The following is a 27,501-nucleotide window of genomic DNA, read 5'->3' as shown; positions in this document are numbered from 1 at the left end:
ATGAGCAAAGGAAGTGGTTTCTTGAGATGGAATCTACTTCTGGTGAAGATACTATTAAGATGATTGAAATGGCGACAAAAGATTTAGAATAGGACATAAACTTCGTTGACAGGGCGGCAATGGTGTTTGAGAGGACTGGCTCCAATCGTGAAAGGAGTTCTACTGTGGGGAAAATGCTATCAAACAGCATGCTACCAAGAAAACTTTTGTTAAAGGAAGAGTTCATCAATGTGGCAAACTTCCTTGCTGTCTTATTTTAAGAAATTGCCACAGCCTCCCCAACCTTCAACAACTCACCACCCTCATCAGTCAGCAGCCATCAACATCATGGCAAGACCCCCCGCCCAGTAAAAAGATGACAACTCACTGAAAACTCTAATGATGGCTAGCATTTTTTAGCAATATTTTTCAATTTTTTAATTTTTTCTTTTCTTTTTAAAAAAATATTTATTTAAGTAATCTGTACACCCAACGTGGGGCTCGAACTCACCACCCCGAGATCAAGAGTCACATGCTCTTCTGACTGAGTCAGCCAGGCACCCCAGCAATAACGTATTTTTAAATTAAGGTATATACGTTGGGTTTTTTTAGATACGAAGCATTTAAGGCTTCAATTTAGGGCTAGAGTTCACTTTCTTAACACTACATAGTAAACTATAAAAGCCCAAACAAAATGCTTTTGTCTTATCATATGGAAAACAGCTATACAACTTATATTTTAATGGTGTTTCAGTCATAAAATAAACCATTTAATTATGGAAACTTCCTCCAACATAATCCACATAATAATTATTTTTTGAACACTTTGATGAACATAAAATGTTGTATGGTTAAACAAAATGATTCTTCTTCATCAAAATAAAAAAATACATTAAACTAAACATTTATTTACATTAATAACCATCATTTTCATCACAATACTTAAGTTTTCTAAAATGAATACAAATTTAGAACTTATGGCCCAAAACAGATATATTTAAATCAAAAAGTTATATAAAGTTGTTAAATTATTTGCTTCCTAATACATATTAAAACAATACTTTCTGTAAGATAATATGACCCAAACATTCGTATCAAAAGTCAATTCTTTTAGAAGGGATTGGGCAAGAAAACAGAATCACAAAACATAGCAGGCTGCCCTTCCTTCCCCTGTTCATTTCTCCCACAATTCATGCTCCTCTTTCCACCTGACCCCACCACAAACAACACAGCAATTCTTTACAAAGATACCATTTTTTTTTCTTTTTACCTGAATGTTTCGATGCTCCCTCTGACTTGATTTCATATTTACTTCTTCTAGCATGTATGGCAAATTTCGCTTTGGTGAAACAGAAGAGAACACAGGTTAGCAAGTATGAAAATACAGATAAGTACATTTTCCTCAGTAGGAAATATCCTACTGGAATAGCCAATTAGCGAGGTACAGCTTATCCAGCATGAAAGTTTGCTGTAATATAACACAAGGGGGCAGTGTTTGCACTGAAAACTCCAAGTGGAAAGCATCTTTAAGAATACAGGTTTTTTTAAATAAATCAAGTATGATTTATTTTAAAATACGAAGACATAATAAAATTTAAAATCCTAACTGTTAAGGATTTGTTTTTACTGAAGTTACCAACATTTAAAAAGTAGAATTTGTACTAGACACAAAACTAAAGTTGCACTGTAAGGCATCCTTGACCATTCCCAAAGGAACAATCTAGTACTTAAAAAGGAGGGGGAGTTATACTAATGTTGAAAAGAAGTATGGGAAGTATTTATTTCTTTAAGCACTGATAAAATATCAAAGGGTGTGGAAGATTTGCTTTAATAAAAACATAACACAAGTATTAAATAGATAGCATATAACCTTTTTTTGGCCCAAACTGACATTTAAATCTACCTAATAATTTAGAAAGCTATGGTCTTTCTTTTGGGGGGGGGGGAAGCTAATGCTTTAATTTTCTAAGAAATTTTTTTTGTGTTTTGTATTATTTGTTGAGTCTTGTTTAACCAAGTGTTTTAACTATCATTCTAATGAGTTTGGGTTTAGAGTTAGAGGGACAAGGTCCCACTAGGAAGATAGGCCATACCACGACTTGGCCCATACTACATTTCTAGCCTCATTCCTTCCAGCAAAGCACTGTTCTTTGTGTGAGATCTGACCCACTGGCTCATTCTACCTTCATCCCCGCCTTCCCTGCAGAGGGTCCTTCATCTTCTGGCAGCTGCTTACCTCACCCGCCTCTCCTCCTCGGTCATGAGCACATCGCTCCTCCATGCTGACCTTCTACTGCCCCATGGGTGTGTTAAACATACTCCTGCATCAGGGGGTTGGCCCCTGCCCTTCCCTCTGCCAGCTAAGGCTTCTCCTATAGAGCCCCGTGGCTCCCTTCTCACATTCTTCACACCTCTGCTCAAATGTCACTTCCTGAGAGAGGCCTTGGCTGACCATGCCATCTAAAATAGCTTCCCGCCTTCTCTCCTCTTCATCCCCTAATCCTGTTCCACTTTTCTTCAAAGCAGATGTTATGATACTAAGTACTAGCATTTGCTCATTGCTCATTTCTCTCACCAGGCTGGGAGCAACGTGAGACGGGAACTTTGCTCACTATGACTTCCCAGCACCTAGAACAGTAATTGGCATATAGTAGGTGCCCCACAGAGGTCTGTTAAGCAAACAATTGAATAAGGCTTATTTTTAAAACTCTACTGTAGTTTTCCTGATAACAGGGACTCTATGTCCCTTAGCAGAGGAACAAATCCTATCTGCAACAGCTATTTTAAAATGTATTCAACAAAGAATGCAAATACCGAGTTTTACTGTTCCTAGCAGAATATTAACTCCATGTATTCATTTAGGTAACTCCTAGAGCACTCAGCAGAATACCATTCCCACATTAATATTCAATAATTATTTTAAATATCTATATATTTCAGGAATCACTTTTCTCTGCTCCCGTATAAGACAGCTGTACAGACGTAACACAGTACGTTTCTCCACCCCACTCTACTCCCACTGAGGTCATCTGAGGAACGGGAGAGAAGGTGGAAACAGCTGTTCCCAAGAGAAAGGTAAAGTGATGGCAGACAGAACCCATGCATGAATGTAACACTTAGTTCTGATGGACTGGAGAGGAAAACATGCTTTCATATAGCTTTCAGATTCCGGAGAGAGAAGAATGATGCGCAGAGAGAATGATGATCAGAATTTCTCAGAAGGTACCTGATTACTCTCCTCAGGGTTTGGAAGGGCTCAGGTGCCTCTCCCTAGAGAAAAGCGGAAAGCCTGGAAGGGAAGAGCCAACAGAAGAGGAAGGCTGCCTACACTAGCTCCTGAGCAAGATGGTGACAGTGGGGTAAACCAGCCCCACTTACGCTCACCTGAAGAGATTAGGGGAAAACAAGAAGACATTTACTGAGACTGGGACACAAAACCAGGGTTACATAGTGATTTGGTAATAAAATTAGGGCAATGTATGAATTCTTTCATATATTGTGTTTTTTTCAAAGTCCTCTTTAAATATCAACAAGGCAAAAAAAAAGTACAAAGAAAGCAAAATATTAACAGTGGTCTTGAAATCATAATATATAATCAGTTTTGAATTCTGTTTTCTTCCTTTCTTAAGGCACCAGAAGAATTTTCCCGTAACAGTAAACATTTCAAGCTAAGGTTTATGTTTATGATCTGCTAGACTAAAATTCATCATTTAAGAATCTCAACAAGGTACAATATCCCATATTTTAAGGGCTGGAGGCTCAAGGCCAGCAATCAGGAGGCTACATATTTCCCACTGGATACATTCACTGTGTCATTGTCATTGAGATCCACTGTCTCAAGCTCAGTGATGGCATCAAAGCCTCAGGATCTTAATACCTGGGTTCTACATGGACATGATTAACTGAGCAGAGAGAACAGCATGTACTTAAACTTGACAGTTATGTATAATCATTAACCAGTAAACACTTTACTGAAATTGCACCATATATAGAATTTTTAAAAATTAAAATTAAGACTTACCTGCTGTAAAGATGGTCCTTTCTTCCAAAGTTCTCTCCCTAAAGATTTAAAGAGAGAGAAAGAGACGAGAAAGGAGAACAGTAAAACAGCAGGTTACCTCGGGTAGATTACAGATTATGAATTCCCTAACTATACAATTGAGTCATTAAAGAAATCAGTTTTAAAGTTCCCTCTAAAGCTTACTACTTTGCGGTTAAAATGACAGTGACCTAATTTTACCTATTAAACTGCAAAATTATTTTTTTTTTGTTATGACTACATCCAGGTGGCTAATATTCAGTGTTAGGAAGGGGAGGTAGTTGCAAAATACAAAATTTGAAACACTCCTCAAATGGAAGGCAATTTGTCAATATGTATCAAAAGCTTAAAGAAATGGGTATATCCTGATATATACGATTCAATTTCTAGGAATTGATCCTAACACTATGATAAAAATATGCCAAAATATTTACGCATAACAACAGTCACTAAATCGCTATATTAGCAAAAACTGCAAACAACTTAAATGGCATGTACAGAAAATGGCTTAATTCAATTAAGCTTAAATATATGGAATTTTATGCATTAATAAAAATCATACTTATAGACAAATTGTTTATCTATGAGGGAAAACCCTTCAAAATGAATTATGCAAAAAGTAATCTGCAGCTTACTACGAGTGACCTCAATTTCCCTCATATGGAAAAGACTGGAAGGATATTTCTCTTTAATAAACACAGAAAAATACTTGATACAGGTATTTGATAAATAATGGTTGAACATTTTATATACATGTTCAAACAATGATTCTTTCTTTAAAATTTTGTACGTATAAAAAAGCTAAGTGCTACGAGCCCTCCTCATCAAAAAGAAACATATACATTAGTAAAACGCACTTGATTGGGCTCTTTCTCCTCATTCTTTAACCTAGGCCATAGTACAGTAGGGTTCACGTGATAAACTAGCCAACATACGCAACAGGCACTGCCGCACAGCAAGTGACTGCCGTAACGCAAATAGGCAAAGCCGTGGCACGGAGGGAGACACACCACTGATGTGCAGCATTAAGGAATGCTTTGCTCCTTACAAACTGCAGTTCCACCCTCCGAGTCTTTAAAAGCTGCTCTTTATTAAGCTAGACTTTTCTAGCTACTTTGCTACCTACCTTTGTTGGTATTTTCTGACGCAGTCTTCAATAAAGTCAGAATGTCCAGATTGTCCCCAATTCTTGCGTAGTAAGAGCTATCATGGCCCAGGGCATCCAGCAGGCTCACATCAGCACCATTTTTAAGTAAGACTTCTACGGCGTCTTTACAACCATACTCACAACCCAGCATGAGAGCCGTTCTAGGAGGGAAGAAAGAAGTTTAAAAGACCCCGAGAAAGACCTAAGAAAATATTTCAGAAACCTTCCAGAAGCCCCCTTCTTAAAGAAGAGATACTACTTTAAAAAGTCATACGTGTTATACAGATTTTACTTCCTATTTTTATCTTACATTTTAACTTCACATCTATAAAAACATCTGCTTTCTGTTTTAGTTTGCAGAGCTAAAAACCTTGCACTACTTACATACGTGTGTTCCTTCTACTACCAAACGAACCTCCTTTATGCCAGCTCTTCTATGTTCTACAAGTAAATTACCACGAAAATCTTCCACCACTGATACTGTCGCCGCATCTGCTCAAAACCTACGGCTATAAACCCAAACTATTCAAGGCCCTTGAACTGAACCTCACCCTGCAAACCTCTTTGATGAACTCCTACTCCAAAACAAGAATCAGATTCCAGTTCTGATCCCTCTCCTTAAAAGAGCTTTCCTTCTCCTAACTGGAGACCTTCACATCTTCACACTTAATTTTAAAACCTGCCTCCTCGATAAACCTTCCTTCATTATCCCCGTTATCATGGACCACTGGTTCACTCTGCCTTGACAAGATCATCGTGCACTGAAACACTTAGTACAAACAGCAGTAATGCAATTAAACAACTGAATCATCATGGAAATTTAGAAGGACGCTTGAAATTATTTTGTCCCACTCCTATTTTTATTGCTGAGGAAACCAAAAAATTGCTCATGAAATGAAGTGAGTTATCCTAGATCTAACATTGTCTTTGACTGTGAATATTAGATTTCATAAGAAACGGAGTCTTGCTTTTACTCTATGTATATCCTATTTCTCTTTTCTACTCCCCAGTAGTTGCTGGAATACAATTTTATATACACCAGGCACCATCAACAAAGTTTTTTTATTAGGGAAAAAATATTATAGATAAGACAAGAAAAAAATACAGAGTCTTAATTTCTTTTTAATTTCTTCTTAAATTTAAGATTTTAATTTATTTTTTTAAAAACATTTATTTGAGAGAAAGCATGAGCTGGGTGGAACGGGGTACAGAGGGAGAGGGAGAAAGAGTCTTCAACAGACGCCATGCTACAGACTCCATGCTGGGCACGGAGCCGGAGACAGGGCTCCATCTCATGACCCTGGGATCACAGCCTGAGCTGAAACCAAGAGTCAGACACTTAACCAACTGCGCCATCCAGGCGCCCCAAATTTTAATCTATTTTTAAGACCATCTGCTCCCTAGCCTATTTAATACACATTGCCCTACCTCATCGTGTGTGTGTGTGTGTGTGTGTGTGTGTGTGTGTGTGTGTGTGGAAATTCCAAAGTGCTTGGGAAAATATAAGATCTATAAAAAAAAAAAAAATAGGGCATTATACATGGATCAACCAGATGATCCCTCTCTGATCCTAAACTTTATTTTTAAACCCAATTTTCTTAGTCATGCTTGGAACCAGATTATAGCATCTGCAAAAACAAAGTAATGCAAAAAAGCCACTTCCTTAATAATCACATTAATGACTTAATTGCTTAAGAATTTCATCCTTTGAGAGGTCTGAACAATAAAAGCAAGCAGAGCTATAAAATCCGACATCTAAAGACTTTTGCTATACCTATCTACTTCCAGTGAACTACAAAAAAATAGGATACATGTTTAGAAGAATAAAATTAACTGAAAAGACGAACAGTTTTACTAGTAATCATTTACAAAATGCCAAAAATTTGTTATGAATTATAATGCTCCAACTAGGGAATGGGATGTATTTCAGATACGTCACTGTCTAAAACACTGGGACCATGAACATGAGAATTACAACGGCAGTGCCACGATACACTGGACCTAGAGGACGAAAGGGGAAGAGTTACAGACTCAAAGTATTCGTGCGCATCAACTAAAATGACATCGAACACGTAAGCAAAGATAAACACAGGAACCTCAAGGTGTGGAAATGAACTTGGTTTCAGAGAAGGAGATAGCACTATGCCCGGGCAGGGTAAGGAGAGCGAACACATTGAGAAAGTCTATATGGAAAAACGTCAGGCTCCAGGACACCCAAGAATCTTTACTCTCAAAAAATTCACTAACAAAGCAGACTGTAGGTGCAATGTTTTATTGTTCTCCCTCATTATCTTATCTGAGCCCATTTTTCATTAAAGATTGTTTTAAAACTTTAAAATAAACAACTGGGATAGAATTCCTCTTCTTTGGTTTTCTGACCTGAACACAGGCTCTAATCACTGCTTGTGTTCCACTTTACCCTGTCATCTCCCCCTATTTCCCTCTTTTTCCTTCATCAGACTCTGGGGAAAAAAGAGAGAAAAAAAAAAAAAAGAAGTGGGTGCTAATTCCAAGGAAAGAGAGACCCAAAGGGGGATGGAAAGGACAAGTCACAGCTACGGAGTTTCAGAGTCACTGTGAATCCAGCTGGTGTCTGCGGAGCTGTGATAAAAGAATTACCTGTTTTGTTTGTCTCTGGAATTAATCTCCGCCCCTCTATCTATCAGCAGTTGACATATCGTTGGCCTACACATCTGAGTAGCCAGAACCAGGGGTGTCCGCCCATCCTAACCAACAAGAGAAATAGAACAGCATGAAGACAACAAATCTCCCAAAACATGCAAGTTAGAACACGTGAGTTGAAGTGACAATAAACATACACGGACTCACCACGTCTTTGGCATTCACGGAGGCCCCGTGGTCACAAAGCAGCTGTATGCTGGAAGGACAGTCTGCCATGGCTTTGAGGAACAAAGAAAAATGATAAATGGTGAACATCTGTTGGTAAGACACATGGTGCTTTGCTACATCCATATAAGGCATAAGTTCTTCAATTTCTGAACTACCAAGCTTCACATTGTCCACTCTCAGCTTAGCATTATAAGCACCCATTTCAGAAAATGGGTTAGACCGGAGCATTTTATAAATGTTGTATAATTTACTGGGACCAACGAATACTGTCACCCTTGCAGAAGATAATATACTGCTACCCTAAGTGTAAACACAGATATAAAAATCAAATTAAAATTTTCTACTTATAATATATTCTTAAATGTGGCTACAACTGACCTGAACCTTGAGGGATTAGCTCAATTTTTTTTTTTTTTAATGAATCATACTCAGGTCTTTATAGAAGAGTCACAGTAAAAAAGGTTTGACTCGTATAATTCATATTTCCTTTTAAAATCAGAGATTGTAATGTCTGCCTTTGACGATGCAAAGCAGGGTCATTTTGCTGAAAACTGTATTATAAAACCACACACTGCTTCTTCTCCAACCAACACTAGAGTTCATATTTGTATCAGGAAACAAATTATAGTTAACATCATAAAATAGGACTGGGCTTCAACTCACCATGAGTTTTTATTAAAACTTTTTATATTATTATTATTAATAAATATTCCTCGTATTTATTATGAGTCGAGACTAGATTATTAGCCACAAAAAGTACTGACAGAGTCAGCATTTTTGTGTGTGTGTGTGAAATTCCACAGAATAAAACCAAATACACATAAGAAAATCAAGTAAATTTTCATTTCTGCTGTTTTTAATCCAGCAAGTCTTTTATATAAAATATAGAATCAGTCTTTAAAAAAAAGATAAACTGAAACAACACATTAATTCAGGAATTGTAAAACTAACAACCACTCAGGGCCAATTAAAAATAAGAACGAAAAAATGTAAAGCATAATAAATTCCAGAGCTACAATATATTGAACCAGTAAAGTCGGTATTAAAGGTGTTACGGTGGAGAGTGGCAGCTGTCACCCAACTGTGATCACCCTTTTTTCCACAGTAATAGGGGGCTGTGCTGGGCACATGGGGACTCCCCTGGAGACCACAGTTCCCAGACTCCCTTGCATGCAGGCATGACCACGTGCATTCGATCTCACCAGTGGAATGTGACAGGAGTGATGTGTGCTACCTTCTGACTTTAGGGCTTAAAAGAGTGGTTTATACATTCCTCCACCATCTTTCCCCTTCCTGTTAGCAGGAAAACGGAAGTGCTTGCTATCAGCTTCAGCCTTAAAGATGAGGATAACACCCTAGGCAATGGAGGAAGGGAAAAATGGAAGAAAGCTGGGTCCCTGAATGAACAGGGAACAGAGCCACAAGCCCATCTGAACATCGGGATTATGACATGAAAGAAAGCAAGCCTGTGGGGTGTTTTAAGCCAGTGTCATTTTATAGTCTTTGTCACAGCAGCCCAGCCTTATCCCTAACCGAGATAAAACCGCTATCAGGAGTTAGGTGCTGTTACAATAAATACCTAAATCGTATGGCACTGGCTTAGCAGTTGGGGACTAGGCAGTGACTAAACATATTTCAGGCTAGAAATCTCGCGATTTTTCTCATGCTGTGGCAAACATTTGAAAGCGCTACCACCCATGATCATTTAGAAGGTGGACCACATGACGATGGAGCCTTTCGAGGTGAAACAATAGAAGAGAGCCAAAATTTTAGTGCACATTGGCAGCTGGTTACTTTTCTAAGGTATGGTAAGAAAGAGATGGGGTCAAGCAAAAATCAGCCAGTTTATGTACCGAGATGAAAGGGAATAGACAGTGTCTAAATATTTGGGACCTCAGAGATGTGGAGAAGAGACAGAGAATAGTCAAACAGCAAGATATAACACTATTGTTGGTCACAACTTTTCTCAAGGAACTCCCACTAAGGAGAAAAAAAAAAATCTGGTCTTGGAATAAATAAACATCATGATAAGGATATTATAATCCCATTCAAGAGTATTATTTCAGACGGCTGTGAGGTGGCAGCCGTTAAATGAGGCAGTCATGACTCTACAAATAAGGACAAGAACTAAAGCAGGGATAAGAACTTCATGTCCAGAAAATAACTTTGGAGACGGACAAATGGAAATGGCTGGGGCAACAAATAAACCAGAAAGCCAACCAAGGTTTTATGGGAACTGTACTACTCCAAGTCCCAGAGGGCCAGTCTGCTAACACTCATGATTGTTCCAGCCCTTAAGCTGCCTCTAAGAGGACATGCTCTCCACCATGCAATTTATCTGTGACCCCAGAGAATGACAGACAAGTAAGAACCTCCCAGAAGTCAGAGGTAGGGCCCACAGAGAACAACGGATAAGGCATTTCTCCTCAAAACCAAAAACCACATAGGGATGGATCATTGTGAGGCTCAAATGATAATGTATATGAAAATGCTCTGCAAATACCACCACTTTCTACAAAAATAAAAGAAAAAATACCTTGTGTAAAAAATGAAATCATCCTAAGAGCACATAAGACATAAAAAGGAAAAAGCTGAAATAAATTAAGATAGCAAGTTTGAAGAAATGTGTGGTACATTGCATTTTTAACACAGGCCACTTCCACCTACTGCAGATATTACACAAACACGACAAGAGAGGCTAGCTACTTTTCTTTACTTTGGCTTTCCAGTAAATTGCAGGAATGTCAGACTTAGAGGAGTCAGGCCAGAGGTCAGACTGTGGTACATTCCAAAAATACTTAATACCTAACTTTTGTCTTTAAGACACCTAAAGAATAATGCAGATAAACTTAAGATACACAAGTATGATTAATAACATCTGTGAAATTACTAGTATAAACCTTTTTTTAAAATACAGCCCATTACAGTGATAATGAAATTTAGCACCGAGGCCTAAACCAACAGCTACCACCACCATTAATTAAGAAATTACTACATGCCAGGCACGATTTATAATTTAATTATAACCACTTATTGCAGTAGTATTCACTTTATTTTGCAGATGAGCAAAATGGTGTTCCGACATGTTAATTAGGTAAATGTAGTTGTTTTTTTTTTTTTTTAAGATTTTATTTATTTATTTGACAGAGATAGAGACAGCCAGCGAGAGAGGGAACACAAGCAGGGGGAGTGGGAGAGGAAGAAGCAAGCTGCTAGTGGAAGAGCCTGATGTGGGGCTCGATCCCAGAACACCGGGATCACGCCCTGAGCCGAAGGCAGACGCTTAACCGCTGTGCCACCCAGGCGCCCCGGTAAATGTAGTTTTTAAGAAAAAAATCATCTTCCTATTTCTCCTACCAAATCCCCCCTCCACACACACACACACACACACACACCACACATGCACACACAGTCACACGGTGCTCGGAGCTTGCTTGAGAGCAGAAGCATGTTTATTTATCTTTGGACTTTCAGTATCTAGCAAACCAGCCTGTCAATGTTGGCTGAATGAATCTTTTTAAGCTGTACGATCAAATAAATTTCATGTTCGTGTAAACAAAAACTTCATACTATTCTCTTTCTCCAGGAATTATACGAATATATGCATATTAAAGCTTGGAGATTAACTTAAATGCCTAGCGTTTTCAACAACTACTGGCTCTGTCCGAGCGAAGCCCTCACTTACCTGCGTCGTGAAGTGCAGTTCTTCCCTGCAGATCTACATTTTCGGTGGGACAATTGTACTGTTAAAACACAGAAACTTAGTCAACTGGGAGAGTTTTACTTTAAAGTTAAACATCCAGACTCAAATGAACAGCTGTTATTTAATCTTAAAATATTCCATTTATCAAAAAACCTAAGGACTACTAGACAAGCCACTAAATATTTTGACATGAAACAAATATAATAACATTATACTGTAAATTCAAGTGTTTCACCAAACAGGAAAACATATGATACGTTATAATAGCATGGGATGTAGGAACTGTTATTGTTTGGGGTTTTTTCTCACCAAGAGTTAAAATTTGAACAACCGAATCAGGAGAAACAAATGAGTTCTGCTGTGAAACTTCGTGGTAACAATGTTTATGGAAATGGAGGACTGGACCCTTTAACTGAAAACTTTCTTCAGCCCGCTAGTTCAAGGAATTTTGTGGCTGCCTGACTACAAGTTTAACTAATGGTATTGATACCACATAGTCTAAGTGACTGATGTTTATATAGAAATATACAGCTCCTATGCTATATCACTTTATGTCATAGACCAGACGACAGAAAATTCCAGTCTCCAGCTAATGTCAACAGGAAGGTCAAGCCTTTGTTATTTATTTTTAATACACTGAGTTATGCGATTCACTTCCCTCAGAGTTTTTGCTTTTTATTGTTCACATTCTTTCACAAATGATGGAAAAGAAATTACGTAAGCTAACGGTCAAAATTAACCTACTACTTTCTTTGATCTTGAATTCCAAAAACACACTGAAAACACATCTATTATTTGCAGTCAAAATAGTGAAGCCAAAGTATTAACCACTTTTACTACCTGTAGAAGTTTTTGTAGACACAATGCATGCCCATACTTCGCAGCCAGGTGAAGAGCATTTCTTCCTATTAAAATAAATAAGATATACATGAAGGCTTCTTTTCTTCACAAGTGAATTTTCCATAGAAATGTGATTCATTTTTTCAAGATTAGTTGACAAGATACTTAATTTGTAAGCATGCTTTCACTCAGATTGATATTTTAGTAAGAGATAATGTATACACCAAAACAACGAAGATGGGAAGAAAAATTAAACCTACAAACCCATAAAGAGCAAGAACTTTGTCTTACTCACCACTGTATCTCCAATACCTAGAGTGGTGCCTGGGACAGAGCCAGTAATTAAAGGTAGCCAGGAAAGACAGGAGGGAGGGAGAGGAAGAGAAGGAGAAAAAGAGAATGGGAATAGGAGAGCAAGAAAGATACCTAGATTTCTCATAATATTTCTGAACAGGCAAGTGTGGACACTAAAATACAGGAAGTTAAGATACCTAAGTCAAAAAACTAATTTTCAACTAAAATTCAAAGTTCACTAGGACTGTGTCTCTGAAAATCAGACAACTTGTTCAAATATGATGTGTATTAAAATGTGCCATTTTAAAGGAAACAAATCATCTGAAGGGTTAAGTCTGAATACTAAAAAGGTAAAGCTGCAGACAACATTCTACCTCCAAACATGATTTCTCCGAATTATATTTCTTTACGCATACATCTCATTGGATGGTGAAAGATAAAAGGGTTTTACCAGGCCATTCCATCTTCCAATCTTTCGTGCTCTTAACTTTCCTCTCACTTCACAAACCTCTCAAAAACTGATCTGACTTCACCGGCAGACCCTTTGGCTAGAAGAGAAGTCATTTGTGTTCCGTTCATCCTAGATGAAGGAATACACTAACTTCAACACTTTCAACCCTCACTCAGTTTTATGTGAGTTTAGATAAGTGGATTAAGTTTTCCTGGGTCTGATCACTTCTGTGTACTGACTAACCAGTTCTAGAACAAACAGCAGTGAGTCCAGGTCTTTAAACAGGTACAGATACAACATCTTCATCCATACCTAAACATCCTCTAGTTACAAATAAGTCAGATGTGATGATTTCAAATTTCAATTTGTTACTGTTAATGGACAAGTTTCCTAGACTTATTTTACACTGTGAAGAGTGACAAGGAAAACTATCATTTAGGGATGCCTGGCTGGCTCAGTTGGTTAAGCAACTGCTTTCGGCTCAGGTCATGATCCCCAGGTCCTGGGATCGAGCCCCGTATCGGGCTCCCTGCTCAGTGGGGAACCTGCTTCTCCTTCTCCCTCTGCGGCTCCCCCTGCTTGTGCTCTCCTGCTCTCTCTCTGTCAAATAAATAAATTAAAAAAAAAAAAAAAGCAAGAAAGCAAGAAAGCAAGAAAGAAAACTATCATTTATATGGAAAGTAAGAGAGAGTATGGAGTAGGATGGTAGGGACAGTCCCTAGTGTTCAATACAATGGGTCACACAAAAATGTCAGGTCGGGTATTTCCTTAGCCAAACCCAAATCCAGCCACTTGAGATAATGTAGTTAAAAAAAAATTTAAGGAAACATCAAATCTAAAGCACAACACTATGAATTACACCCAAGGTGCCTACCTGGTAAGACCTAGGTCATAAACACCTCAAAACCGAAACCACAATTACTGGAAATATGGTTATTTTCAATATACTTCTGTACTGCTAGCAAATAAAGGAGTTAAAATAAAATACATAATTTTTAAATCAAGCTATTATTGAATATTCACATCTGGATTATAACAGACACTATTACATCAAATAAGACAAGGTCCTTGTGCTCAGGAAAGCACAACTCTAAAGACAAAAATAGTAAAACTGGGTAAATACAAATATAACTAAACAACAGCAAAAACAAAAGACAAAGAGTTTGAGCAGAGTATGTCAGGATGCAGCATACAAAATGATGTCTGCTGAGCCTGGGAAAGCATTTAAGCTTGATCTGCACTGAAGGAGGGAGGGCAAAAGTCACTAGATTGGCCACTAGGCAAAAATATCCAGAGTAGAAAGAACACAGACAAAAAAAAAAGATAGATACATGTTTAAATTAGAGTCAGAACAATAAATAAACGAAGTCTAAAGAGCTCTAAAGAGGTATATGGTTAGCCCAAAATTTCTATAAATATTCTTCTACAGCGATGGAATGCTTTTGTAAGTAATTAACATATTCCTTTTTTTTTTTTTTTTAAGATTTTATTTATTTATTTGTCAGAGAAAGAGAGAGAGACACAAGCAGGGGGAGCCGAGGGAGAAGCAGGCTCCCCACTGAGCAAGGAGCCCAATGTGGGACTCGATCCCAGGACCCTGAGATCATGACCTGAGTGGAAGGCAGATGCTTAACCAACTGAACCACCCAGGTGTCCCAGTAATTAACATAGTCTTTTGTTCGTCATTCAAAGGTGACAGAGTTTGGTCTTCAATTTAAAATTTGATGTATCTTTAGGTAAAGATTCTCCTCACTGAGATCTCTCTTTTCCTCTGCCTCCCTTCCATTTCTAAACACAGTGCTGGTTTAACTGTAATGTGTTTATTGTCTCTCTATGGAATCACAGGATACAATTGTTAAGGGAATTCTGGTTCTAGGGCATCCCTACATTTAATTAACAAAGTAGACCTGCAGAGAAATAAGCTGTCAAGAGAACTGAGAACGGTTATCCTGAGAAAACTAGCACACACACTGAAATGGTCTATCTGGTGCTGTGCAGACAAACTTACGCTGTACAATTTTAAAAGACAGACATGGGTACAACTCAGTTTAAGCAGAAGGCATAGTAAGAAACCGACTTAAAATTGCCTACAAGAAGTAATTTTTTTAAAAACCTAGATAACCAAATACAGAACAGGTCTCCTTGCGGTTAAGGACACAGACTCCAGCCGCAGCGCATCCACTGAAGGACCCGCGGCCGGTTACTGAATGGCTGGCTCCGTGCCTCGCAGCCTCGCTGGGATGGCGTGAGGACACAGTGAGTCAGTATGTGTGAAGTGCTCAGCAGAGCCGCACGTGTCGCGTCAGCTCTTCTTGCTATGATCACGCTTGGTAGTGCTGTTGTTACGAGGCAGTTAGCCCCCCATCGCAAGAAATGTCCAACCAAATCTCGAATGACCTCATGACAGCAAGGATTCATAGAGTCCAGAGGATATGAGTATAACCGTAAATGGCCCCTAATGGTTCTTCCAACTCTGAGATTTTAGGATCCTGTAAAGTTACCAAGACCACCACTGGACCTCAGTCTCCAAACGCTCATCAGTTCGGCGACCCTGTCTCCTAAATGCCCTGTACTTTAACCTCTCCAAGACCAACGACGATACCGCAGAAGTAAACTTTTTTTCAACTATTTAAAAACAGAAAATTGAGGACGTCTCTCTGGAAATCACATTTCGGTCTGAAGAACGTTAGCAGGGGACAAGGCTTGTCCTCTCTGTTTTATAACTGACTATGGCGGCAAACGTACCGGCAGTGTCGGTGGTTGTAATATCAACTCCATGTACAAGGATGGCGTTCAAGCATTCAAGATTCCCCTTGGAGGCCACAACATGGAAGCTAAACAAAAAGAAAATATGTGTCATGCCATAGAAACTATGAAACATCGACTTGAATGTTACGCTAATGTCACCTTTTATTCAACACACACACACACACACACACACACACACACAATTTTGAAAGCTACATAAAACATCTATATATTTTCTACCAGAAAAAAGAAACCTATCCCTTATTACTGAAACACTAATTTTAACCCAAATTTACATAAGGAGCCAATACGCTCTAGAAATACCTCCTCAGAACTAACGGAATACTCCCATGTTCACTAGTCTTAATAACAGAAAACGTATACCATAATACCATTAACTCTACAGCTTATTACTACTCGGTAGTGCAGGCACTGGTGCTGGGGACTTGATAAATGCACTGAAAAATTTCTATCAGATCATTTTGCTTCGTTTCAAGTACACTGAAACGGGAAAAACAGATGAAGTTATAGCAGAATGCTAAGGCCAAACACAGATCAACACTTATCCCTTCTCTTCAGAATTACCAAATTAAACCTCACATAGAAAAGCCTTCGAAATAACAAACTAAGCTACACTTGGAAAGTCGTAAAAGAGCTGGTGTCATCGTCCCCCAAAGCAGCCACAACTACCACCTAATTCTTCCCTTTGTTCATAGACCTGTACAAGGGGGTGAAGTTTTCCACACACAGCCCTGACAAGCTTCCTAATAAGGCAAGGAAAGCCTGCTTAAAAATCTGACTTTAAGCCATCAGGTATTCCAGATGCAAGAGAAAATATCCCATTGTTTCTTGGATCATCTAACACTTTATTAATCAACAAACATTTACAGAAATATTTTGTGTGTAAGAATGGACAGTGACTGACTGACTCTACTTCACCAAATCCAAACTGGTAAGTGAGACAGTAGGGCTTGCTGACAAAGGATGCTGACCTCAGGTCAAAATACAACTGAGCCCTAACCACGTACAACAAGCACTGTGAAGATGCCAGGAGGTAAAGGAAGTGCCAGCGCTCCGCAAGGGGCCTGGACAGAGACAAACTCCGCATCACACTCTCAGGAGCGGTCTTCCCTGACCACCCCATTTACAATTTTTACATTTCCCCATTCCCTGAAACCTTAGTACTCTGACTTCCCCAATCCCTGCCATTATTATTCTATATAGAACTATATATTTTTGAATATGATATATAAATTCAAGATTTCTTTTCTTTATAGTCTACCACTCTCTTCCCACTCAACTATAAACTCAGTGAAAGCAGCGATTTTTGTCTGTTTTGCTTCCTATTATATTCCCAGACCAATTTACGCAGACAGATGATGGGCCCTCAAATATTTGAATAATTGAATGCTTAGAGACAAAATCTGGAGATAGGTTGCAAATTCATTTCCAGATATTACAACACTTGGCCATGTATCTCTACTAGAATTATGATGGATGTAAATGCAAACAAGAGACAAAGCACTACTAAGTAAAATAAAGGAGGTTTGTGTATAATTTGAATTCAAGAAACAGAGATCCTTCTAATAAAAGGAATATAATGTTAATAGGAATCAAGTAAGTTCTTCTTACAGTGGAATTAAATTGCTGTAAGGCTAAGGGTATCAATCTCTGCAACACCGAAGTAGGGAATTATACTATGCAAAGCACCGTTGGAACCTTTTGAGAAACAGTAATTTCCTTCAAGCAAAGGTTTTTAGTCTCCCAACAATCTTGGAGGGAACATTTTTTGTTTGCTTGTTTCCCTTTCTTAGCTCAAAAAATCTGGAAGGCTTCTTTCTTCAAAATAAATCAGCATTATGCTAATGGTGTAGTAAGGGGCAGAAATCACAACAAATCTACAATGCATTATTAATGCGGATGTGCTATGAATAGTGGACTTCGGAAGGAAGATATATCGATCACTGAAGTGTATGCAAAGAGTCGGAAAGGAAATCTGAAAAATTACTTTATAGAAATACTCTTTTTCAATTTAAAAAGTCAACCTTGTCTTTTTTTAAACAAGACGTGTGTTTGTGCTTCCATAAGAAATCCAGGTAATATGGACAACCTCTGACGACGAGAAAAGCTGCATAAACTCTAAGACACATGTTGGAAGGCATCGGTGAGCTAAAAAGACAGTGAAAAATAACTAGGCCAGGATGCAGGGAGGGACAGAGGCCCAGAGAGGTGAGCTTAGTATTTGAAGCCATTTTTTGCCCAGGAACATTTGTCGATTCCAGAGCAAACAGCCGGGAGGCCAAACACCACTTCTGACAGCCTGAGGGGATGGGGAGACAGGAATTGGTATCGGCTTTCGGCAGTGGGGATTCCTGGTGAAATCTGCCCCATTTTGCTTTGGCAATGGGCTGTTCCCCAGGAGAGAGGTGGACAGGAAGAAAACAAATCCTTCAGTGACTTTGGCTAGGCTTCAAATATTTCATTTTTGAAACTGGATCGAGGTCAAGAAGCACATGTTACTGTCTTAAATTTCAAAACTAAAAGAAACCCAAAAAGTCATTCGAAATAAAATTATTTTTGTAAGTACAGCTAATACAGAAAGTGTATTTGTAACATGTCCTATACTTGACTAAATATGAAATGCTTTAATTCAGAAAGAATACAGTTTTGTGTGTGATTAGCAAAAGGAAAATATTTTATCTCATGAATTCTAAAAGAATGCTATTTCCTACAGTGAAAACCTCAGAGACTAACACTACTCATGTATTTCACAAACGGCAGTTCATAGTTCATCCAGTTACACCAGATTTTTTTTAACTGACCATTAATACAAATAATTTCACTCAAAACTGAACCTCAGATTGAAAAAAATATGAACAGAAACTCAAGCAATCATTCATTCGAAACATTCAAAGCATGGATGGGCAGAACTGAAGAAATAAGGTTTCACTGACGATTTCCTTCATCCTCTAACATCTTGAAGTTTGGGAAAAAAAGAAATACGAAAAAAGAAATCACTTTTAGATATTAAATTTTCAATGCTTATAGTGTGAGCCCTATAAATGGCTCAGAATTTACCAAAATGGGACTCAAAATAAGCAATGTTTCTGTAGCTATCAAATTGCATACTAGATAAAACTGAAACAGTATTAAAAAGTGGAACTTTTCAAACTTTATTGGTATTAAGAACGACTTGACTTTTACGTCTTGCTTTGTTATTTTTCCTATACTTGAATATTTAAGCATCCTAAGGTAGTGATCAGCATCAAACATTAACTAACTATCCACTTCCTAATATTCATTTCTATATTTAGTATCTGGTTTCCACTTATAATATTCTAAACAAACTCATGCGAGGCTGAGAGGAACTTTAGGAAATGAGACTTTTCACCTCTAACTTTGGAAGGTTTCCCGGATAAGGTCTTCACTGCTATAATTATAGAGGGCAGTAACAGAATGTACACCTACCCTTAAACCCAGCCTCAACAGGAAGGGAAGGGAAGAAGTTGGGGAGGGCTGGGAGAAAAGCTAAGCATGGAAACAAGCCAGTAGTCCTCGGTGACCCAAAAACCAAAGGATGGAATCACGACCTGTGCCTCCCTAAGCCACACTAAGTGGCCTCCCTTTCTGTTCCGAACAGTCTCACTTAAAATAATGACCCAAATATAAAAATGGATTGGGAGTTGAGAAAAGTCAGTGTAATTTATAGAGAACTCTTCCAATTCAGAAAACTTGGGTTCACATCCCAGCTCTGTGACTTTTCACACGATTAGACCAAGTTATTTAACCTCTGTAGACTTTTTCCTACTGCTTTTAGAGGCCCCTTGCGAGGATCAACTACCATAAGGAATATCAAAAAGCTGATAAACAAAATTGCACCAAATAACCCAGGCTACGGTTTGCCATGGCGCCTGAACTACTAGACCACTGGGTGGTACTTTAGTATTCTCTCTAGCTTGAAAATCTTTCACACTGAGAACAGTTATTAGCCCATAAAGTTTGAAAGCAATGTTTGAAAGATTTTATAGTGTGGGTTTTGATAAAGGCTTTTTAAATTGATACGCTGACAGCCACAATTCACCAATTTCACGTGTGTCCCAAGGGTCTACCCAAATTCCCTTGAGGTAATTATCATCAGTAATACTTACGCAGATCTGCCTTCCACATCTAGTTTGCCTGGATTGATGCCCTTTTTAGCAAGGATTGAGGAAACTTTTTCTACATCTCCCCTCTCCGCAGCTTTCATCAATCGGTCATCATATTTGTTCCAATCTGCTGCATGCTACAAAAAGGAAAAAAAAATAAACATGGCCTACTCTATATACTATATTAGTAAGACTTTCTCAAGAAGGAAGGAAAAGAGAAAGGAGAACAATACTATATAATACATCACTCAATCTCCATTGCATCCCACATTTGCTTCTTCCTGCTGTGCTAACTTCATGAAAAGAACCTCTCCAAAACACATGACATTCAAGAAATATTTTAAGTTCTACTTTTGAGAAAAAGCATGTTTCTCATGTTCTCTGCAGTGGAGCAAAGAAAGGAAATTAATAATTGTTGAACACCCACCCTGTGCCAGGCGTGAATTACTCAAATGACCCCAGTAAACTAAAATTATCATCCCCATTTAACAGATGAGAAAAGTCAAGACTCCAGGGACATTAAAAGACCTGGGTGGTCAAACCCAACCAAGACTTCTCAGGACTTCCAAAATCTGTGTGCTTCTCCTGGTCTCTAACTCCTGCTTTCAGAGTTGGCTCTGGTTACCTATCTCCCAAGACTTTAGATGCAGTGGAATTTTGCACACAATTTAAGACACCCCCCGCACACACACACACATAGCTTATTTAAAAGCTACTGTTGGAAATATATTTATGGAGGCAAATTAGACACATACACAAATTTACATATACTCTTGTCTCTGTCTCAACAGAGAAAGCAATTCATTAAGCTTATATATTAAGATAAAAAGAAACTTCTACATAGAAAAAACAAAAAGACTCTAAAGTATTAACTATTTTAAAATCCTAAGACAATAGGATTAGAGATGACTTTCATTTTCTTCCTTCTTTTTTACATTCAACATATATTGTTTTTGTTTAAAAAAGATTTTTGATTTTAACAAAAACTCAGTACATGCATATAAGAGGAAGATCAAAGGCAATTTTTTGAACAGGAGGATGTATCACATGATACACATTTTAATTGTATCAAGGTTATTTTTTAACTTTAGAGAAAATGTATGCAAGACATTCTGAGGCCAATAACTTAGTTTTTTTTCTTAGTAGGCAGAAATGTAGAGCCCAGAACTAAAATACATACTATTTAACCAAGTAAGGTTTTAGCCTTTTAAAATATTATACAGTAAACTTATTGCTAAATTCTGTACTAAGCCCAGTACTATTTCTAGAACAAAGAAAGATGTCCCTATTTTTCACTGAAACTGACAAAGCAATTCCTGTGTCCACAAATAGCATAACAAATATCTGAGAGAGAAAAAAATGAATCTCTTATATGAAGCATATCCTCTGTCTGATCAGTGGGATTACTTTATATTACCTATCCCCTTCAAACAGCAACACAAAACACCAATTTTCTAGCAAAGTAAGCCAGTGTCTTCCTTAAATACTTGAAGTGAAAATAAGCATGAAAACTGAATATGAAAAAAGATAAATACATTAAAATTTTAACCTACTCCTGAAAAGCAGTGTTTCAGTGGACTCTGTTTCAAGTATCTACACAGGCTTCAGCACCGTTGTCTCCAAATTCGTTAAATTTGGAGATCAGCCCACTTCCTCCTAAAGCTCCAATTGTCAACTCTGAGACTAGCCCTATTTACTGGCTCGAAGTCTCAACTACATTTTAGGCATTCCCCCTTCTGTAACTTTAAAACAAACAGTTTACAGACTCTAAATTGGGGAGTGGTAGTAGATGTAGGCTTAAGAGACTTGTGTTTTGAAAAATGCCTTAGGGATTAAGTCATGTTTAGCACACAGATAGATACTTGCTCGAAATTGATTAGTTTATCCTTGCAGTTAAAACAATCTCAACTTTATTTCCCAGTAAACTGCCAGCTGGAGAAAGAAGCTCTTTAAAACACACACAAAAAAAACCTATAAAATCCTAAAGTAAGGCTTTTTAGAAGATAATTAAACATGATCCAAGTCTCATATCATCATGGGATTTTTCAGTTCCACTTCACCAAGCACCGTTTTCCATCCCGGTCCACTGTCAGTTAACAGAAATACTGCTCAATTACTAGGATTCTATTATGTGCTTGTTAAACCCAGAAAAAGAAACGAGAACTGTTGTTTGCTATCACTAACCCCAATCTGCTCATCAAATACATCAGAAAGAATAGAAGACAAAGAGACCAAAAATTCATCAAACAGCAGTACATTTTACAAGAATACAGTTCAGAAAGCCTAACCGAGAGTCCTTTGTGACACTGGACAGCAGGGATACCTACTCTGTTCTTGGGAGCACAAGAAAACCAACAGTTCATCATAGACAGGATTTAGTGTCTGGTTGCCAGCAGCAAACTACTTCGCATTAAGTTACAAATCTCTGTGGCTCACAAAGCACGCCCTCAGACAAACTCCTAACCACTGAATCAATCGTCCCTCTCTTCACAAATCTTCCTGTTCCACAATCTTCATGCTGGGCTACACTTAGCTTGGATCTCTAACGATATTTTCTTCGTCTTCGGGATCCTTCTCCGCCTTCATAACGCTTGAAAATTATCTTCTTTGCTGAGCAGCACTGGATTAAGAGCAGCCCCAAGTCAGGTACCGTAACTCCTATTTCTTATTGTTTAGAAGCGGTCTTTCCATGAAGCTGTCCCTTTTAGGGACTCCACTGGAAAATCTGAACAGCCCTCTACATCCTGCTGTCTCAACACTGCAACACAGACGCTGCCGTGCGTGATAAAACTGTCCACCTCCGAATCCTCCCGTAAACAGTGGCGAGACGGCCTCCCATTGGTCAGGTTCTATTTTAGATTCCATAGGCCTTGACAGCTGAGTGATAGAAAGGGGCAGCTAAGAATATACTGTAAATGCATGCTTCTCCTCTGAGTAATAAATTTCAGGTCTACTGGGGACAAATGACTCAAACACATTGTAAAACGTGCTTATTATACATTGAGCGACATTATGACAACACTGTTCAGAGGAGAATTTGGCTATTCCACAAGACAAAGTTTAAAACCAGTTTCAGTCTTAGAATCTATCATGATGTTATAATTGCCTTGATAAACAGAATATAAAATTCTATTTTAAACAAATGTGTCACACTTTAATTTAACACACACATACACACACACACACACACACACACACACAGTAACGTTTTCAAATTTTCTCCATTTTCCTTCATACCCTTATCAGGCTCACTGCACACAACCAGGTTTCAGTTTACAACTGCTGCCAGTCTGTCTCCTAACATGTGAAATGAGAAGAGCCAGAGGCACTGCCAAGACACTAAATAGACTGCATTATGATGAATACTTTCGAAAAATTTTAAATTTATCTCTGTACTCTTAATTTCTAAGTTTAGCACCCTGCCTGAAATGACAAGTAAATATTTTATCAGTCGAAAATCAAATTATCTGGATTCAGGAATTACCAAAAAATAAACAGATTAAATTAAAGGAGGCAAATGCATATTGAACACGGGGCTAGACTGTAAATACAACTCCATCTGGGGACAAAGCAGACTACTCTACATTCTTTATGACATTTAACAGTACTTGTACCAACATTCCTTACGTTATCAAGGAAAACAACAAACATCTGCAAGTTCCAGGCTGTTTTTTACCTTCTGTTACCACAATGGCATGCCAGTGATTTATACGTCCTCCAAAAAGGCAAATTTGGGAAAACTTTCATGGCAACGCAAAACGTTTCAACACAAGTGTTTAGAGAAAGGAGGTAACTGCTATACTACAGATCACGCGGCCAGTTAAAAATTGTCACGAGCTTATTCAAGCAATCCGCTTCCTAGCAACTTTAAAATATTAGGCACATATTCTAATTATAAAATATGTAAGTTCATACACCATAATGTATTATTTTTGAGACAATTATTTTTTCCCCAAATCACATTAGACATCACAGTGGATTCTTGGCTAGACCCTGAGACTGCACCCACTCTATTTCATCCTTCTTCAGAGGAAATCTGGGATGAAACTCAGGCCCTGTCCTTTGGTTAACAAAGCAAGCACATTCTTTCTAGAAATAGGACTGCAGAGGCAAAGGAAGTAAAAAGGAGGAAATCTGTAACAAGTACTAAAACCATGTAAGGAACTGTCCACACTAAGGCTCAGGAAGACAGGATTTATGTGCCCTCCTCTACTGCGGACATCCTGAGCCTCTCCGTCCTCCCTCCTTCCCAGCTATTTCTCAAAGGCTCTAAGTCCCACCTTTGCCGTCCCCCATGCCTGTAGATTCTTCTCTCACTTTCTCAAAAGGCACTTCCTCAGGGGGGCTTCTCAAACCTTGTATCTAAGCAACCCCAGCCTTGCTCTACTCCTACCACCTTTTTTTTTTTTTTTTTTTTTTAAAGTAAGCTCTTCACCCAATTTGGGCTTGAACTCAGTTTGGGCTTGAACTGCATGCTCTACTGACTGAGCCAGCTAGGTGTTCCTATTCTACTACTCGTAACTTTCCTGCCCTGTTTTACTTTTCTTCATAATAGCCATCAGTATCTGCCATCATTTGTTTATTTATTAGCTTACTGCCTATGTCTGCTTTTTGCTTCAAAAAGAATCAAAATAATCAGGGGGCTGACTGAATTCAACAGCACATTATAAGGATCACAAACCATGACCAAGTGGGGTTTATTCCTGGAATGCAAGGATGGCTCAATATATGAAAACTGATCAGTGGACTACACCACATTAACAGAATTAAGGACAAAAATCACATGAGCATCTCAATCGATGTAGAAAAAGCATTAGACAAGATTTGAACATCTTTCATGATAAAAATATTCAACAAACTGCAAATAGAAGGAAACTGCCTGAACGTAATAAGGGCCATACATGAAAAGCACACAGCTGACAATATACTCAGTGGTGAAAGAGGAAAGGTTTTCCTCTAAGATCAGGAATAAGATGAAGATGCCCATTCTTGCCACTTTTATTCAGCACAGTATTGGAAGTCCCAGCCAGAGCAATTAGGCAAAAAAAAAAAAAAAAAAAAAAAAGGTAATTTTATAAAAACTCGAAAGGAAGTAAAATTACCTCTGTAGATTGCATGATCTTATACGTACAAAAAAACCCGAAAAATTCCACAAGAAAAAGAGCTGTTAGGAGAAACAAATCCAGCAAAGTTTCAAGATACAAAATCAACATATAAAAAATCAACCATGCTTCTTTTTTTTTTTTTTTTTTTTTAAGATTTTATTTATTTATTTGACAGAGAGAGACAGCCAGCGAGAGAGGGAACACAGCAGGGGGAGTGGGAGAGGAAGAAGCAGGCTCATAGCGGAGGAGCCTGATGTGGGACTCGATCCCGGTACGCCAGGATCACGCCCTGAGCCGAAGGCAGACGCTTTAACGACTGCGCTACCCAGGCGCCCAAAATCAACCATGCTTCTATGCACTAACAATGAACAATCCAAAAATGAATTAAGACAACATTTCCACTTACAATAACATCAAAAAGAACACAATAATTTGGGGCACCTGGGTGGCTCAGTCTGGTAAGCATCTACCTTCAGCTCAGGTCATGATCCCGGGGTCCCGGAATTGAGCCCCACATCAAGCTCCCTGCTCAGCGAGGAGCCTCTCCCTTTCCCTCTGCCACTCCCCCTGCCTGTGCTCTCTTGCACACTTGCTCTCTCTCTCTCTCTCTCAAATAAATAAAAATCTTTTAAAAAAAGAATACAGTAATTAAAAATAAACTTAATCAAGGAGGTGACAGATCTATACACTGAAAAACTACAAAACATTACTGAGAGAATCTAGAGAAGGCACATATAAATGGAAAGGCAGTGTTCATGGCTTGGAAGACTTAATATTGTTAAGATATCAATACTACCCAGAGCAATCTACAGATTAAACATAATCCTTGTCAAAATTCCAATGGCTTTTTTTTTTTTTTTTCAGAAATAGAAAACCACATCCTAAAATTCATATTGAATCTCAAGGGAACCCAACTAGCCAAAGAACCTTGAAAAATAAAACAAAGTTGGAGGTCTCACACTTAACAATTTCAAAACGTATTATAAAGCTACAGTAATCAAAACAGTGTGGTACTGGCATAAAGAGAGATATATAGATCAATGAAATAAAATAAAGATCTACTGAAATAAGTCCTCATGTATGTTGTCAAATTATCTTCAACATGGGTGCTAAGGCTACTCAATGGGGAAAGGAGAGTCTCTTCAACTTATGGTACCGGGGAAACTGGACATCCACCTGCAAAATAAAGAAGTTGGGCCCCTTATCTTACACCATATACAAAAATTAACTTAAATGATTAAGACCTAAATTTAAGATGTAACCACAAAGCTCTTAAAAGAAATTATAGAGAGGAAGCTTCTTGACATTGGATTTGACATTTTTTTCTGAGATATGACACCAAAAGCACAGGCAACAAAAGGAAAAACAGACAAGTGGGATTACATTGAACTTAAAAACTTCTGCACATCAAAAAAACAAAACAAAAACAAAAACGTCTTTACACCAAAGGACACAGTCAACAGAGTGCAAGGACAACCTATGGAATGGGACAAGATATTTGCAAATTATATTAGATACAGGGCTAATATGCAGAATATATGAAGAACTTCTATAACTCTATAACTTCTATAACTAAAAAGAAACAACCCAATTAAAAACGAGCAAATGAGTTGAACAGACATTTCTCCAAGGATAAAACACAGATGACCAGCAAGCATATAAAAAGATGCTCAACATGATTAATCATTAGAGAAATGCAAATCAAAATCATGAGGTATCACTTCACATTCATTAGCATGACTATCAAAAAAAACAGAAAAGTATAAGTGTTGCCAAAGATGTAGAGAAACTGGAACCCTTGTGCACTGCTGGTGGAAACAAAAAATGGGGCAGCTACTACGGAAAACAGGATGACATTTCCTCAAAAAATTAAAAATAAAAAATAATTAAAAATAGAACTACAATATGATTAAAGCAGGGTCTCAAAGAGGGATCTATACACCCATGTTCATAACAGCATTATTCACAATAGCCAAGGTGTGGAAGTAACACAAATGTCCATCGATAAATGAACGGATAAACAAAATAGGGTATATACGTGCAAGGGAATATTATTCAGCCATAAAATGGAAGGAAATCCTGTCATATGCTACGAAATGGATGAATCTTGAGGAAATGATGCTAAGTGAAATAAACCAGTCCCCCAAAAGACAAATACTATACAATTTCACTCATATGAGATATCTGAAGTAGTCAAATC

The 27,501-nt window shown here is 38.0% G+C and overlaps 1 protein-coding gene across 2 annotated transcripts in view; it reads right to left on the bottom strand.

Annotated features, from left to right (window-relative positions):
- UACA (uveal autoantigen with coiled-coil domains and ankyrin repeats) overlaps positions 1-27,501 on the bottom strand; it is a 92,126-nt gene that overhangs the window by 20,923 nt on the left and 43,702 nt on the right. Inside the window, exons 1-10 of one of the 2 annotated variants that reach the window (XM_045810807.2) lie at positions 22,524-23,036; positions 20,200-20,333; positions 16,049-16,137; positions 12,559-12,623; positions 11,701-11,758; positions 7,995-8,065; positions 7,785-7,891; positions 5,145-5,326; positions 4,001-4,038; positions 1,250-1,318 (exon numbers count right to left, since the gene is read on the bottom strand). In XM_045810807.2, the coding sequence (XP_045666763.2) occupies positions 1,250-1,318; positions 4,001-4,038; positions 5,145-5,326; positions 7,785-7,891; positions 7,995-8,065; positions 11,701-11,758; positions 12,559-12,623; positions 16,049-16,137; positions 20,200-20,333; positions 22,524-22,562 (852 nt within the window). In that variant the 5' untranslated portion in view covers positions 22,563-23,036. Of the gene's footprint in view, positions 1-1,249; positions 1,319-4,000; positions 4,039-5,144; positions 5,327-7,784; positions 7,892-7,994; positions 8,066-11,700; positions 11,759-12,558; positions 12,624-16,048; positions 16,138-20,199; positions 20,334-22,523; positions 23,037-27,501 lie in introns of those variants that run through there. The other variant, XM_045810809.2, reaches the window with a different exon arrangement.

Source organism: Ursus americanus, chromosome 28, assembly GCF_024610735.1.
Source record: "Ursus americanus isolate L20-20 chromosome 28, mUrsAme1.1.p, whole genome shotgun sequence".
Lineage (NCBI taxonomy): Eukaryota > Metazoa > Chordata > Mammalia > Carnivora > Ursidae > Ursus > Ursus americanus.
Note: the sequence above shows the minus strand (reverse complement) of the source record. Positions and strands in the feature narration are given on the sequence as shown.